Source organism: Salmo salar, chromosome 07 (assembly GCF_965601325.2).
Source record: "Salmo salar chromosome 07, fSalSal1, whole genome shotgun sequence".
Classification (NCBI taxonomy): Eukaryota; Metazoa; Chordata; class Actinopteri; order Salmoniformes; family Salmonidae; genus Salmo; species Salmo salar.
In genome coordinates, this window is record NC_138297.1 from 34,277,864 (window position 1) to 34,293,967 (window position 16,104).

The 16,104-nt window shown below is 42.3% G+C and overlaps 1 protein-coding gene across 2 annotated transcripts in view; it reads left to right on the forward strand.

The window, feature by feature from the left end:
• Nucleotides 1–16,104, forward strand: part of LOC106591031 (1-phosphatidylinositol 4,5-bisphosphate phosphodiesterase beta-3) — a 127,580-nt gene that overhangs the window by 84,468 nt on the left and 27,008 nt on the right. For both annotated transcript variants that reach the window (XR_014392908.1, XM_045721871.2), the window contains exons 15-27: nucleotides 6,243–6,344; nucleotides 6,484–6,557; nucleotides 6,666–6,762; nucleotides 7,098–7,307; nucleotides 7,388–7,542; nucleotides 7,641–7,802; nucleotides 11,507–11,606; nucleotides 11,710–11,814; nucleotides 12,219–12,313; nucleotides 13,075–13,210; nucleotides 15,410–15,445; nucleotides 15,566–15,675; nucleotides 15,914–16,023. Coding sequence is in view for 1 of the 2 variants with exons in the window: in XM_045721871.2 (XP_045577827.2) it covers nucleotides 6,243–6,344; nucleotides 6,484–6,557; nucleotides 6,666–6,762; nucleotides 7,098–7,307; nucleotides 7,388–7,542; nucleotides 7,641–7,802; nucleotides 11,507–11,606; nucleotides 11,710–11,814; nucleotides 12,219–12,313; nucleotides 13,075–13,210; nucleotides 15,410–15,445; nucleotides 15,566–15,675; nucleotides 15,914–16,023 (1,492 nt within the window). In the remaining variant the exon portion in view is untranslated. The remainder of the gene's footprint in view (nucleotides 1–6,242; nucleotides 6,345–6,483; nucleotides 6,558–6,665; nucleotides 6,763–7,097; nucleotides 7,308–7,387; nucleotides 7,543–7,640; nucleotides 7,803–11,506; nucleotides 11,607–11,709; nucleotides 11,815–12,218; nucleotides 12,314–13,074; nucleotides 13,211–15,409; nucleotides 15,446–15,565; nucleotides 15,676–15,913; nucleotides 16,024–16,104) is intronic.

Genomic DNA, 16,104 nt, shown 5'->3' on the forward strand with positions numbered 1-16,104 from the left:
TAAAGTAGTCTAAAGTTTAGTATTTAGTCCCATATTCCTAGCACACAATGATTACATTAAGCTTGTGACTGTGTTGTGTCGGTATGCGTGTGTGTGTTCAAGGAACCCCCACTGGTGGTCTATAAGTGGGGTCGCAATATTGGAGATAGCTTGGTGAGATCTGACATGCCCCCTGAGCCCACTCAGATACTCTTGACACCCATTCCAAATGGGAACTACAAATGTGGCTCATGCGCACAGTGCAATAGGACTATAAAAACATCCTACTTCAGACACCCACGTACAGGTAGAAAAATCCCTGTTAGGGATATCATCTCATGCAAGACCAAGGGAGTAATCTATCTCATCACCTGTTCATGTGGAAAAACCTATGTAGGACAAACAAAAAGACAATTAAAACAACGCATTGCTGAACATGCAGCTCAATCAGGTGTAAGAACATTGACTATCCAGTAGCAGCTCACTTTGTTGAAGCTAACTATCCAATCTCCTCCCTCAAATACAGGGCTTTGAGCATGTTGCTCTACCAAGTAGAGGAGGTAACATTGAGATCCTACTATTACAAAGGGAGGCTTACTGGATATCCTTTCTAAAAACATTGACCCCTAGTGGTCTGAATATTGACTTTGATCTCAGGCCCTTCATATGAACAATTCTCTCTTTTATGAACAAGTCTTATAAATTGATATATTCTTTCTACAGCTTATTAGCATACACCTAATATGTTCCCCCTGTTGATGATGCTTATTATGCATTAATGTTGAACCAAAAGATTACATATCACAAATATAAATGAAATAGGAAACAATTAAATATGTGAAATTTAATTAAACAATGTATGTTGATGCTAATATTATGTACAATATTCAATCATGTTTGCATTTGATAATAGCCTAATATATTTAATATGCCATAAACTAGTGTTTTTTTAACAGTTTCACTCAATTCATTCTAATTAACTTAATCATTATAACACACCCCTATTGTCATTGGTTGCACTAATTGCACTGTTTGTCTACATAACCTGGTTCAAGTATTCATGACATTACCCTGAAGAAGGCACAGTGATGCCGAAACGTTGGTGATTTACCCAATAAATTACTGGGAGTTTATATATGTATTGTGCAACTCTTTATTTGTATATTTTATTGCGTACTATACTCAAACAAACTTGTTGGATGCATTTGTTGTTTGTTTTGGTTGTGTTTAGCCTCTATGGGCAAGGCGGGACGAATTCGTCCCACCTACGTAACAGCCACCTGAATTCAGTGGCGCAATTTTTGAATCGTTTGAAATACTATTACTTCAATTTCTCAAACATATGACTATTTTACAGCTATTTAAAGACAAGACTCTCCTTAATCTAACCACACTGTCCGATTTCAAAAAGGCTTTACAACGAAAGCAAAACATCAGATTATGTCAGGAGAGTGCCCAGCCAGAAATAATCAGACACCCATTTTTCAAGCTAGCATATAATGTCACAAAAACCCAAACCACAGCTAAATGCAGCACTAACCTTTTATGATCTTCATCAGATGACACACCTAGGACATTATGTTATACAATACATGCATGTCTGTTCAATCAAGTTCATATTTATATCAAAAAACAGCTTTTTACATTAGCATGTGACGTTCAGAAAAAGCATACTTCCGGGGAATTTACTAACAGTTTGCTAAATTACTCACGATAAACGTTCACAAAAAGCATAACAATTATTTTAAGAATTATAGATACATTACTCCTCTATGCACTCGATATGTCCGATTTTAAAATAGCTTTTCGGATGAAGCACATTTTGCAATATTCTAAGTACATAGCCCAGCCATCACGGCTAGCTATTTAGACACCCGGCAAGATTAGCCTTCACCAAAATCCTATTTCCTATAAGAAAAATGTTCTTACCTTTCCTGTTCTTCGTCAGAATGCACTCCCAGGACTTCTACTTCAATAACAAATGTAGGTTTGGTCCCAAATAATCCATCGTTATATCCAAATATCCTCTGTTTTGTTCGTGCGTTCTAGACACTATACGAATGGTAAATAACGGTCGTACGCATGGCGCATGGCGTGACAAAAAAATTCTAAATATTCCATTACCGTACTTCTAAGCATGTCAACCGCTGTTTAAAACCAATTTTTATGGCATTTATCTCATAGAAAAGCGATAATATTCCGACCGGGAATCTGCAATAAGCTAAACAGCCGAATGAAATTTCTCCACGGGGGCGAATCGTGCACGCGCCTCATTCAATGGTCCTCTGATCGGCCACTTGGATAAGGCGATAATCTGTTTCAGCCAGAGGCTGCCTCGTCATCGTTCAGGTTTTTCCCGGGTTCTGAGAGCCTATTGGAGCCCTGGGAATTGTCACGTTACAGCTAAGATCCTTACTCTTCAATAAACAGATGCAAGACGCACGACTCCTTGTCAGACAGGCCACTTCCTGCATGAAACCTTGTCAGGTTTTTGCCTGCCATAGGAGTTCTGTTATACTCACAGACACCATTCAAACAGTTTTAGAAACTTTAGGGCGTTTTCTATCCAAACCTGAACAATAATATGCATATTCTAGCTTCTGAGTTGGTGTAGGAGGCAGTTAAAAATGGGCACATATTTTTTCCAAAATTCTCAATACTGCCCCCTAGCCCAAACAGGTTAAGATTATTTTGTGCACAATAGAAATGAATGGTAAATAATGTATTGTATCATTTTGGAGTCACTTTATTATAAATAAGAATAGAATATGTTTCTAAACACTTATACATTAATATGGATATTTCCATGATTACGGTGTAATGGATCTTCTTAGAGAAGTGGGGGAGTCAGGCGCAGGACACAGGGATGAAGGTAAACAAAACGTGTTTACTAAAATTATTCAATCCATCTTCTCATAAAAATACATAGTCTGGAGAAACACCTCCAACTACACTAAACAGACAAACATTCACCGACAAGACAAACAGGAAATGCAGAGGTTTAAATAATGAACATAATTAGGGAAACTCAAAACAGGTGTACACAATAAAGACAAAACCAAACGAACATTGAAACATCGATCGGTGGCAACTAGTAAGCCGGTGACGTCGACCGCCGAACGCCGCCCGAACAAGGAGAGGGGTCGACTTCGGCAGGAGTCGTGACATACGGATAGTCCTGAATGAATCATGAATAATGATGATTAAGAAAGTTAGACGCACAATTATATTATATATTCTTATTTACAATTTAAAAAAATCCAAAATGATACAATACATTATTGACCATTCATTACCAAGCACAACCAAAACAAACAGCAAATGCATCCATCAAGTTTGTAGAATCACAAGCTTGATGTAGTCATTACGTAGGAATATGGGACCAAATACTAAAGTTTTGACTACTTTAATACACATATAAGTGAATTTGTCCCAATACTTTTGGTCCCCTAAAATTGGGGGACTATGTACAAAAACTGCTGTAATTTATAAACGGTTCACACGATATGGATGAAAATACCCTCACATGAATGCTGACGTTCTGAACTTCAACCTCATAGTCATTGTATAATTGGAAATCCAAAGTGCTGGAGTACAGAGCCAAAACAATAACAAAATATGTCACTGTCTGTAAGGGGTGCGTACTGGCGGCAGAGAAGTCAGACGCAGGAGAGCAAAAACTGTGTTTCCAACGGCGCAGTTTAATAATAAAAACCACCGGAAAACAGAACAATCAATAAATGGGTACAAAACCCGACGCACCAGACATAACGTGCACAAGCACTTACCATAAACAATACCGGACAAGGACATGGGGGGGAACAGAGGGTTAAATACACAACATGTAATTGATGGAATTGAAACCAGGTGTGTGGGAAGACAAGACAAAACAAATGGAAAATGAAAGGTGGATCGGTGATGGCTAGAAGACCGGTGACATCGACCGCCGAATGTCGCCCGAACAAGGAGAGGGACCGACTTCAAATGAAGTCATGACACTGTCCCAATACTTTTGGAGCTCACTGTATCTACCTTGAATACTTTGCTCTGGTACTGGTACCCCCTGTATATAGCTCTATGTATTTTATTCCAACATTTCTTTTTATTATTATTTTTGAACTCTGCATCGTTGGGAAGGGCTCATAAGCAAGCATTTCATGGTTGTCTACTCCCGTTGTATTCGTTACATGTGACAAATACAATTTTATTTTGATTAGACACACTCACACATACTGCCAAAGCTATTGTGTTTTTAAGGTGTGCTATGTTACTTTTCCTGTTCTATATAGCATAATGTCAAGTGTGTGAATGTGTGTGTGTGTGTGTGTGCACTTACGGAGGACCTACTGTATCCTATCATCCTTTCATTCCTTCCTCTCTAGATTCTCTTCCTCTGTATCTCCTGCTTAAGCCACTTTCTACCACTCTAAATTTCAAGCTTCTGCCTCTAACCCTAGGAAACTCTTTTCCACCTTCTCCTCCCTCCTTAATCCTCCACCCCCTCCCCCCACCTCCTCCCTCTCTGCGGACAACTTTGTCAAGCACTGAAAAATAGGTTGATGACATCCACTACTCATTCACTCAGCCTATTGAGTCCACAGGTGTCACTCACACAGAACTACCGTACGCCTTGACCTCTTTCTCCCCTCTCTCTCCAGATCAAATCCTGCGACTAGTGAGGTATGGCCCCATCTTTGGAGACCTTCTCCCATTCCTCACCTCCTTCATCAATTCAGTGGTCAGGGATGAGTCTGTCTTCAAAATGCCCTGAGTCGCTCCCCTCCTCAAGAAACCGACACTCATCTGACGTCAAAAACTATAGACCTATATCCCTTCACTGATTAACTTTTCGTTATCTCTCTCAGAACGATCTTCTTGACCCTAACCAGTCAGACTTCAAGACTCAACCGAGACTGCTCATCTCTGTGTCATGAAGGCTCTCCGCACTGCCAAAGCTGACTCTCTCTCCTCTGTTCTTATCTTCCTAGATCTATCCGCTGCCTTCGACACCGTGAACCATCAGATCCTCTTCTCCATCCTCTTAGGGCTGTTTGTGTCAGGCTCTGCACACTCTTGGATTGCATCCCACCTGGCAGGCTGTTCCTACCAGGTGACGTGGAGAGGATCTGTGTCTGCACCACATACTGGTGTCCCCAAGGGCTTAGTTCTAGGCCCTCTCCTCTTCTCTCTATACACCAAGTCACTCGGCTCCGTCATATCCTCACATGGTCTCTCCTATTATTGCTATGCGGATGACACTCAACTACTTTTCCCCCTCCCCCCTTCTGACACCCAGGTGGTGACATGCATCTCTGCGAGCCTGGCAAATATCTCAACTTGGATGTCGGCCCACCACCTCAAGCTCAACCTCGACAAGACAGCGTTGATCTTTCTCCCGGGAAAGGCCAGTTGACAACTCCACAGTGTCGCCCTCCTGGAGTGCAAAGAACCTTGGCGTGACCCTGGACAACACCCTGTCATTCTCTGTAAACATCAAAGCAGTGACTTGCTCCTGCAGGTTCATACTCTACAACATCCGTAAAGTATGACCCTACCTCACACAGGAAGCGGTGCGGGTCCTAATCCAGGCACTTGTCCTCTCCCATCTGGAGTACTGCTACTCACTGTTGGTTGGACACCCCGCTTCTGTGATCAAACCTCTGCAACTTATCCAGAACGCTGCAGCCCGCCTGGTTTTCAACCTTCCCAAGTTCCCCGTTCCTCCGCACACTCCACTGGCTTCCAGTCGAAACTCACATCTACAAAACCAAGGTGCTTACCTACGGAACAGCAAGAGGAACTGCCCCTCCCTACCTTCAGGCTATACTCAAACCCTACACCCCAACCCGAGCACTCCGTTCTGCCACCTCTCTTGGTCCTCCCACCCCTACGGGAGGGCAGCACTCCCGCTCAGCCCAGTCCAAGCTCTTCTATATCCTGGCACCCCAATGGGTGGAACCAGCTTCCCCCTGAAGCTAGGACAGAAGAGACCCTGTCCTTCTGAAAACACTATCTTAAATAATCCTCCTCCTCACCGCACTTGTACTTCACCCCCCCCCCCCCTTTTCTAGCTCAGACTATAATGTTAGCTACTTTGTTGAGGAAACATGTACTTTCTATGCCTGTGATATGTGCTTGTCCCACGTAGCTATGTTAAGATGAATGCACTAAATGTCTGCTCAATTATTAAAGTGTGTGTGTGTGTGTGTGTGTGTGTGTGTGTGTGTGTGTGTGTGTGTGTGTGTGTGTGTGTGTGTGTGAAGACTGCCCATTCAGTGACAGCGAGGGGGGCCAGCTGCTGTCCAATGGGGAAGAGAAGCTGGCAGAGAGTCTGGTCAAAGACGGAGATCCTCGGAAGTCAATTGGTCAGTTCACATCTTGAATGAAGAACATGCTGGGGAGGGAGGGATGGAGAGAGGAAGAGAAGGATGGATGGATGGATTGATGAATGGGTGGCTGGATAGAGGAATATATGGGTAACAGTTGTTTGTGTATGTTTTCTAGGAGGGGAGGGAGAGAGTGATGAGGATGAGGAAGATGAACCTGTGGCTGAACTGAAGAAACCAAACTCTGATGAGGTGAAACCTCTATTTATTGATTGACCTTCATTGATCCCCGAAGTCTTCTATCGATATGGGTCAGCCCAGTGATAAAATGAACACATAACAATTCTCTCTCTGTCTCAGGGTACTGCCAGTAGTGAGGTAAATGCGACAGAGGAGATGTCTACTCTTGTCAACTACATAGAACCTGTCAAGTTCAAGAGCTTTGAGGTCGCAAACAGTGAGTGTGTGTGTCTGATGAAAGCAAGCAAGGTGTGTGTGTGTGTGTGTGTGTGTGTGTGTGTGTGTGTGTGTGTGTGTGTGTGTGTGTGTGTGTGTGTGTGTGTGTGTGTGTATGTATGTGTGTGTCAATGATGTGCATCATTGGTGTGCGTGTGTATGTGTGAGTGAGCGGATAGGTGTCATTAGTCCTAATCACTCCTCTCATGTAGTGCATAAGGCTAGCTAAATTACTAATTCATAGTTCATTATTAGCCAAGAGACACACACTGACACATTGATTGATTTGAACTGATTTGTATATATTCTCTCTTTCTCTCTCTCTCTCTCTCACAGAGAGGAATAAGTATTTTGAGATGTCATCATTTGTGGAGACCAAGGGTATGGACACACTGAAGAGTGCACCCATCGAGTTTGTTGAGTACAATAAGAAGCAGCTGAGTCGTATCTATCCTAAAGGGACGAGAGTTGATAGTTCGAACTACATGCCCCAACTCTTCTGGAACGTAGGCTGTCAGATGGTGGCGCTAAACTTCCAGACACTCGGTATGTCGATCTTTCTTCCTTATACCTGAACTCTTTTTATCTTCTCATACCTTTCTTTATAATTTTTTCCTCTCTCTCAGACCTGCCCATGCAGTTGAACATGGGTGTGTTTGAGTATAATGGACACAGTGGTTACCTGCTCAAACCAGAATTCATGAGAAGGACAGACAAACACTTTGACCCCTTCACTGAAAACATAGTGGACGGCATCGTAGCCAACACCGTCAAGATCAGAGTAAGTGGGTATGTGTGTCTCGGGACGGGTGGGGTTACATGTGTGTGTGTATGTATATGTCTGTAACCATCTCCTTCTCTCCATCCCTCCATCTCAAGGTGATCTCGGGCCAGTTCCTGACCGATAAGAAAGTGGGCGTGTACGTGGAAGTGGACATATTTGGACTTCCTGCTGACACAAAGAGGAAGTACCGTACCAGAACGTCCAATGGTAACAGCCTGGACCCAGTCTGGGACGATGAGACTTTTGTCTTCAACAAGGTAACGTTAATACAGGCTGAAGAGACACACACACCATATCGATACACACACTCACACAGTGTACAGAACATTAGGAACACCTGCTCTTTCCATGACATAGACTGACCAGGTGAATCCAACCTACATGTACTGTATATTTTACCTCAGTCAGTCACTCCAACTACCTCATACCCCAGTACACTGACTCAGTACCAGTACTCCTTGTAAATAGGCTTCGTTATTTTATTGTGATACTATTTTCTTTTTAACTTTTTGTTAATTTTCTTACTTTTTAACTGTATTGTTGGGAAAGGGCTCGTAAGTAAGCATTTCACGGTAAAGTCTACACCTGTTTTTGGCGCATGTGACAAATAAAATTTGATTTGAATTCAGATATGGATTGGGTATGTGTGCCATTCAGAGGGTGAATGGGTAAGACAAAGGTTTTAAGTGGCTTTGAACGGGGTATGGTAATAGGTGCTAGGCACACCGGCTTGAGTGTGTCAAGAACTGCAACGCCACTGGGTTTTTCGCACTCAAAAGTTTCTTGTTTGTATCAAAAATGGTCCACCACCTAAAGGACATCCAGCCAACTTGACACAACTGTGGGAAGCATTGGATTCAATATCGGCCAGCATCCCTGTGGAATGCTTTCGACATCTTGTAGAGTCCATGCCCCGACGAATTGAGGCTGTTCTGAGGGCAAATGGGGGTGCCACGCAATATTAGGAAGGTGTTCCTAATGTTTCGTACACTCAGTGTATAACCTCTATGGGCTAGGTGGGACGCAGGCGTCCCACCCGTGGTGCACTCCATCAACAGCAGGTGCATTTCAAGAGCGGCAAATTTGAATCCAAATAAATGTCAAAATTCAAATTTTTCAAACATACAACTATTTTACACCCTTTGAAAGATAAACATCTCCTTAATCTAATCACGTTTTACGATTTCAAAAAGGTTTTACGGCGAAAGCATAAATTTAGAGTATGTTAGGACAGTACATTTACAAGAGTTGTGTGTAATGTTTTGTCAATTCAAAGACAGGGTCACCAAAACCATAAAACCAGCTAAAATGATGCACTAACCTTTTACAATCTCCATCAGATGACACTCCTAGGACATTATGTTAGACAATGCATGCATTTTTAGTTCTATCAAGTTCATATTTATATCCAAAAACAACGTTTTACTATGGCATTGATGTTGAGGAAATCGTTTCCCTCCAATAACCGGCAGTCAAGTCAGCACCAAAAATTAAATAATTAAAATTAGAAAACATTGGTAAAATATTATATTGTCATTTAAAGAATTATAGATTTACATCTCTTGAACGCAATCAACTTGCCAGATTTAAAAATAACCTTACTGGGAAATCACACTTTGCAATAATCTGAGCACTGCGCCCAGAAAAATACGCGTTGCGATACAGACTAGTCGTCATGTTGGGGAGATCTAAAATCGAAAATACTATGTAAATAATCCATTACCTTTGATTCTCTTCATCAGATGTCACTTCCAGGTATCACAGGTCCATAACGAATGTAGTTTTGTTCAAAAAAGCTCATCATTTATGTCCAAAAATCTCCGTCTTGTTAGCACATGATCTAAGCCCGCCGGACTTCACTTCATGAACGAGGGGAAAAAATATATTTACGTTCGTTCAAACATGTCAAACGTTGTATAGCATAAATCATTAGGGCCTTTTTTAACCAGAACATGAATAATATTCAAGGTGGACGAATGCATTCTCTTTTATAACGTATTGGAACGAGGGTACCCAACATGAACTCGCGCGCCAGGTGTCTAATGGGCCATCATCGTTCCATGGCTCTTGTTCGGTCAGATCTCCCTCCAGAATACTCAAAACACTTAGTAAAGGCTGGTGACATCTAGTGGAAGCAATAGGAAGTGCCAAAATATTCCTCAGCCCCTGTGTTTTTCAATGGCATAGGTTTAAAGGTAATACAACACATCAGGTATCCACTTCCTGTCAGAAAATGTCTCAGGGTTTTGCCTGCCAAATGAGTTCTGTTATACTCACAGACACCATTCAAACAGTTTTAGAAACTTTAGCCTCTCTGGGCTAGGCGGGACGAATTCGTCCCACCTACGTAACAGCCACTGGCAGCCTGTGGCGCGATTTTCAAAACCTTAAAAATCCTATTACTTCAATTTCTCAAACATATGACTATTTTACAGCTATTTAAAGACAAGACTCTCGTTAATCTAACCACACTGTCCGATTTCAAAAAGGCTTTACAACGAAAGCAAAACATTAGATTATGTCAGCAGAGTACCAAGCCAGAAATAATCAGACACCCATTTTTCAAGCCAGCATATAATGTCACCAAAACCCAGAAGACAGCTAAATGCAGCACTCACCTTTGATGATCTTCATCAGATGACAACCCTAGGACATTATGTTATACAATACATGCATGTTTTGTTCAATCAAGTTCATATTTATATCAAAAACCAGCTTTTTACATTAGCATGTGACGTTCAGAACTAGCATACCCCCCGCAAACTTCCGGGGAATTCGCTAACATTTTACTAAATTACTCACGATAAACGTTCACAAAAAGCATAACAATTATTTTAAGAATTATAGATACAGACCTCCTCTATGCACTCGATATGTCCGATTTTAAAATAGCTTTTTGGTGAAAGCACATTTTGCAATATTCTAAGTACATAGCCCAGGCATCACGGGCTCGCTATTTAGACACCCGGCAAGTTTAGCACTCACCATAATCATATTTACTATTATAAAAGTTTGATTACCTTTTGTTGTCTTCGTCAGAATGCACACCCAGGACTGCTACTTCAATAACAAATGTTGGTTTGGTCCAAAATAATCCATCGTTATATCCGAATAGCCGCGTTTTGTTCGTGCGTTCCAGACACTATCCGAAATAGTAAAGAAGTGTCGCGCGCATGGCGCAATTCGTGACAATAAAATTCTAAATATTCCATTACCGTACTTCGAAGCATGTCAACCGCTGTTTAAAATCAATTTTTACGACATTTTTCTCGTAGAAAAGCGATAATATTCCAACAGGGAATCTCCTTTTCGGCGAACAGAGGAAAAAATCCCAAAGGCGGGGGCGGTCGGGTCACGAGCATAAGCCCAGTGTCCCTTGATCGGCCACTTGAGAAAGGCGATAATGTGTTTCAGCCTGGGGCTGGAATGACGACATTCTGTTTTTTCCCGGGCTCTGAGCGCCTATGGACGACGTGGGAAGTGTCACGTTAGAGCAGAGATCCTTAGTAAATGATAGAGATGGAAAAGAAGTTCAAGAAATGGTCAGACAGGCCACTTCCTGTAAAGGAATCTCTCAGGTTTTGACCTGCCATTTGAGTTCTGTTATACTCACAGACACCATTCAAACAGTTTTAGAAAATTTAGGGTGTTTTCTATCCATATGTAATAAGTATATGCATATTCTAGTTACTGGGTAGGAGTGGTAACCAGATTAAATCGGGTATGTTTTTTATCCAGCCGTGTCAATACTGCCCCCTATCCTAAACAGGTTAGAGTGTTTTCTATCCATATATAATAAGTATATGCATATTCTAGTTACTGGGTAGGATTAGTAACCAGATTAAATCAGGTACATTTTTTTTATCCAGCCGTGCAAATACTGCCCCCTAGCCCTAACTGGATAACAATATACACACATAACGATGCACACATACACAAGGTAACAGCATTCTGTGTTTAGGTGGTCCTGCCCACCCTGGCCTCTCTGAGGATAGCTGTGTTTGAGGAGAACGGAAAGTTCCTCGGACATCGGATCTGCCCTGTGTCAACCATCCGACCGGGTCAGTACTGTGTTTGTCTGCCTGGCTGCGTGCGTGCGGATCTTTTTGATCAAGTATCGTACAATCTGTTCTCTCAATGTTGTCATCTTGTGTGTGTGTGTAGGTTACCACTACATCAGTCTGAAGAATGAGATGAACCAGCCTCTTTTGCTGCCCTCTCTATTGGTCTACACCGAGGCTCAAGACTACATTCCTAATGAACACCAGGGTAAGAAACTACCATACCCATAACCTCCTAGGACTACACTACCCTTAACCCCTTAGGACTATATTACCCATAACCACCAATGACTACACTACCCATGACCCCCTAGGACTATATTACCCATAACCTCTAGGACTACAGAACTCAGTTATCTGAAATTCCGACGAAGAAAACCTGTTCATTTCCACTTTGTTATCTTCCATGTCGTAATAACAAATCAGAAACTGGAGTATCATCCGTCTATCCTGAGTTTACAGACATGCTGAACTCTGACGTCGCCTACTAAGAAAATTACTTTGATGACAGCATTTTCTGCATTTAAATCCCAACAGCAACAAACATTAAGTGTGTGAATGTGTACTAGGTCTAGGCACATTGCTCATTTTTGTGTTGTGTGTTAATGTTAGAGTATGCTGAGGCCTTGACCAACCCCATCAAACATGTGAGTCTTTTGGACCAGAGAGAGAGACAGCTAGCTGCTCTGATGGAGGACAATGGCGAGGTGAGGAGACCACACATACACACACACGCATGTTATGTTCTTTTATCCTCATGGTGACCTAAAATGATTTTACCTAACCTTACCATAACCCTAAACCTAACTCCAAAACCTAACCCCTTACACTAATTTTAACCCTAATTGTAACCCTAAACCTAACCCCTTAGCCTAAAATAACCTCCCACGAGGGACAATTTTCCTTGTTTTCCTATCCTTGTAGGGACTTTGGGGGATTTTACGTCCCCACAAGGATAGAAGAACCTACGTGTACACACACACACACACATAACACATGATATGGGGCTACACTGAGGCGTGGTGAAAACCAGTAGGGTTTTATCTGCTATTTTACGTCCCCACAAGGATAGAAGAACCCACGTGTCACACACACACACACACACACACACACACACACACACACACACACACACACACACACACACACACACACACACACACACACACACACACAGACATACACATCACATGATATGGGGGCTACACTGAGGCGTGGTGAAAACCAGTAGGGTTTTATCTGCTACAAAGTGTTCTTGGATGTGATCCGTGCATCGAATTCTTGAAAATAGAACCAGAGTATAATTTCCTTCCGGAGCCATGCTGCTTACTACGCCCAGGGTTCATTGAAATGAGTGGGATGCCTCGCAATCTGCAAAAGTTACACATCCAATGTAGCAAAATTGTGAATTAAAGATTTACACGAGTTACAAGTTAAGAATCATCAACCTTCTCTCCGCTGTGTGTAGCGTGTGTTGGAGCAGCCGAAGGAGGGAGAGAGGGATCGGAAGGGCGACGCCGCCCTGGGGAAGATCCCCTCCCCCCTCCACCCTGTCCCCGCCCCCATTGATGACATCAGCGACCTCATCAGCTCACCTGGAACAGGTAGGCCACACTGTAACACACACACACACACACACATCTTTGTTTGGTGTATTATAGAGGAGGCTGGTGAGTGAAGATATTGGAGGATGGAAAGGTATCAAACACATGACTTGCATATGCGGAGGACACCGATCCATTTATTCCATTCCAGACATTATACTAAGCCCATCCTCCGATATCTCCGCCCACCACTGGTGTGTTTTGTATTGTATTATATATCAGGCCCTATGGAGTTAGGGAGATTGGTGCTGTGTGTGAGTATTGTGAGTGTTGTATTGTTAGTATTGTATTTATTATTTAACTAGGCAAGTCAGTTAACCTCTTACATCTAGACGTTCCGCTAGCGGAACACCTGCTCCAATATCCAATGATAGGCGTGGCGCGAATTACAAATTCCTCAAAAATACAAAAACTTCAATTTTTCAAACATATGACTATTTCACAGCATTTTAAAGACAAGACTCTCCTTTATCTAACCACACTGTCCGATTTCAAAAAGGCTTTACAGTGAAAGCAAAACATTAGATTATGTCAGCAGAGTACCAAGCCAGAAATAATCAGACACCCATTTTTCAAGCTAGCATATAATGTCACAAAAACCCAGAAGACAGCTAAATGCAGCACTAACCTTTGATGATCTTCATCAGATGACACACCTAGGACATTATGTTATACATGCATGTTTTGTTCAATCAAGTTCATATTTATATCGAAAAACAGCTTTTTACATTAGCATGTGACGTTCAGAACTAGCAAACTTCCGGGGAATTTACTAACAATTTACTAAATTACTCATGATAAACGTTCACAAAAAGCATAACAATTATTTTAAGAATTATAGATACAGAACTCCTCTATGCACTCGATATGTCCGATTTTAAAATAGATTTTTGGTGAAAGCACATTTTGCAATATTCTAAGTACATAGCCCAGCCATCACGGGCTAGCTATTTAGACACCCGGCAAGTTTAGCACTCACCAATATCAGATTTACTATTATAAAAGTTTGATTACCTTTTGTTGTCTTCGTCAGAATGCACTCCCTGGACTGCTACTTCAATAACAAATGTTGGTTTGGTCCAAAATAATCCATCGTTATATCCGAATAGCGGCGTTTTGTTCGTGCGTCCCAGACACTATCCGAAATGGTAAATCAGGGTCGTGCGCATGGCGCAATTCGTGACAAAAAAAATTGAAATATTCCATTACCGTACTTCAAAGCATGTCAACCGCTGTTTAAAATCAATTTTTATGCCATTTTTCTCGTAAAAAAGCGATAATATTCCGACCGGGAATGTCCATTTAGCTAAACAGAGGAAAGAAAACAAAGCTTTCAGTCGACGCGGGCACGAGCCTGAGTCTCACAGTACTGTAACCAGCCACTACCCAAACGCGCTACTTTGTTTCAGCCAGAGCCTGCAAAGCCACGATTCAGCGTTTTGCCGCCTTCTGAGAGCCTATGGCAGCCGTAGGAAGTGTCACGGGACAGCTAAGATCCTCACTCTTCAATAAACAGAGACAAGAAGAACGACACCTTGTCAGACAGGCCACTTCCTGCATGAAATCTTCTCAGCTTTTTGCCTGCCATATGAGTTCTGTTATACTCACAGACACCATTCAAACAGTTTTAGAAACTTTAGGGTGTTTTCTATCCAAAGCCAATAATTATATGCATATTCTAGTTACTGGGCAGGAGTAGTAACCAGATTAAATCGGGTACGTTTTTTATCCAGCCGTGAAAATACTGCCCCCTAGCCATAACAGGTTAAGAACAAATTCTTCTTTACAATGACGGCCTACCGCAGCCAAACCCTAACCCAAACGACGCTGGGCCAATTGTGGGCCGCCCTATGGGACTCCCAATCACGGCCGGCTGTCATACAGCCCAAGATTGAACCAGGTTCTGTAGTGACGCCTCTAGCACTGAGATGCAGTGCCTTAGACGGCTGCGCCACTCAGGAGCCCGTATTTGTTGTTAGTTATCGTGTGTAGGCTTAACCAGATGCTCTATTCAAGAACCTGGGCGAGCTATTGGTCGCGTTCCAGGCTGACTACATTGCAGATGCAGATCTCAGCATGTCTGCAATGTAGTCAGCCTGGAGCACAACCGTTATGTGAGTATCATTGCTGAGTTCTGAAGTGAAAACATCACATCTACATTTCAACCTGTCCTGTCCTGTTCCTGTCTCCATGTGTCAGGCCAGAAAGAGGATCTTATTGCTACAGTCTTGGCAAGTAAGTCATCTCCTATCCACTCATCCACATTACATTACACCACAGAACTCATTATCACCCTCATGTGGTGGGAGGCCAAACAAGTTGGATCGTTTCTCCCTTTCTCTCTCGCGCTCTCAGATCTTCAGGCTCAGTCTACAGAAGAGTTGAAACAGCAGAAGTCGTATCTGAAGCTGTTGAAGAAGCAATGTAAAGAACTCAAGGAGCTCCGCAAGAAACACCTCAAGAAGGTTAGACTGACACATACACACACACACACACACAGCTTGTCCGTCTTTCTGCAAAATTTGAAATATTAACTTGTAAAGATGTTGTCAATAAACCAGTGATATTTTTTATAGACAGCTTAAATCCATTACGAATACTGCTGTTTGTGATTGCATCAGCACACTGTCTATTTGACATGTGTTGTGTGTGTGTGTGTCTGTGCACGGTTGTGCGTGTATACGTGCGTGTGTGTATTAAAAGGTGTGGGCCCTGAGTAAAGAGCAGAGGAGTCGCTGTAACCAGCTCCGCTCTGACACACAGAGACGACGCAGTCAGATGGAGAAACATCTCAAACGCAGCATGAAGAAAAAGTAAGAGAGCGAGGGAAGGATGGATGGGGGGGATGATGAAGAGTTGGTAGAGGGTGATGAAAAGGAGAAAGAGATTCCAAA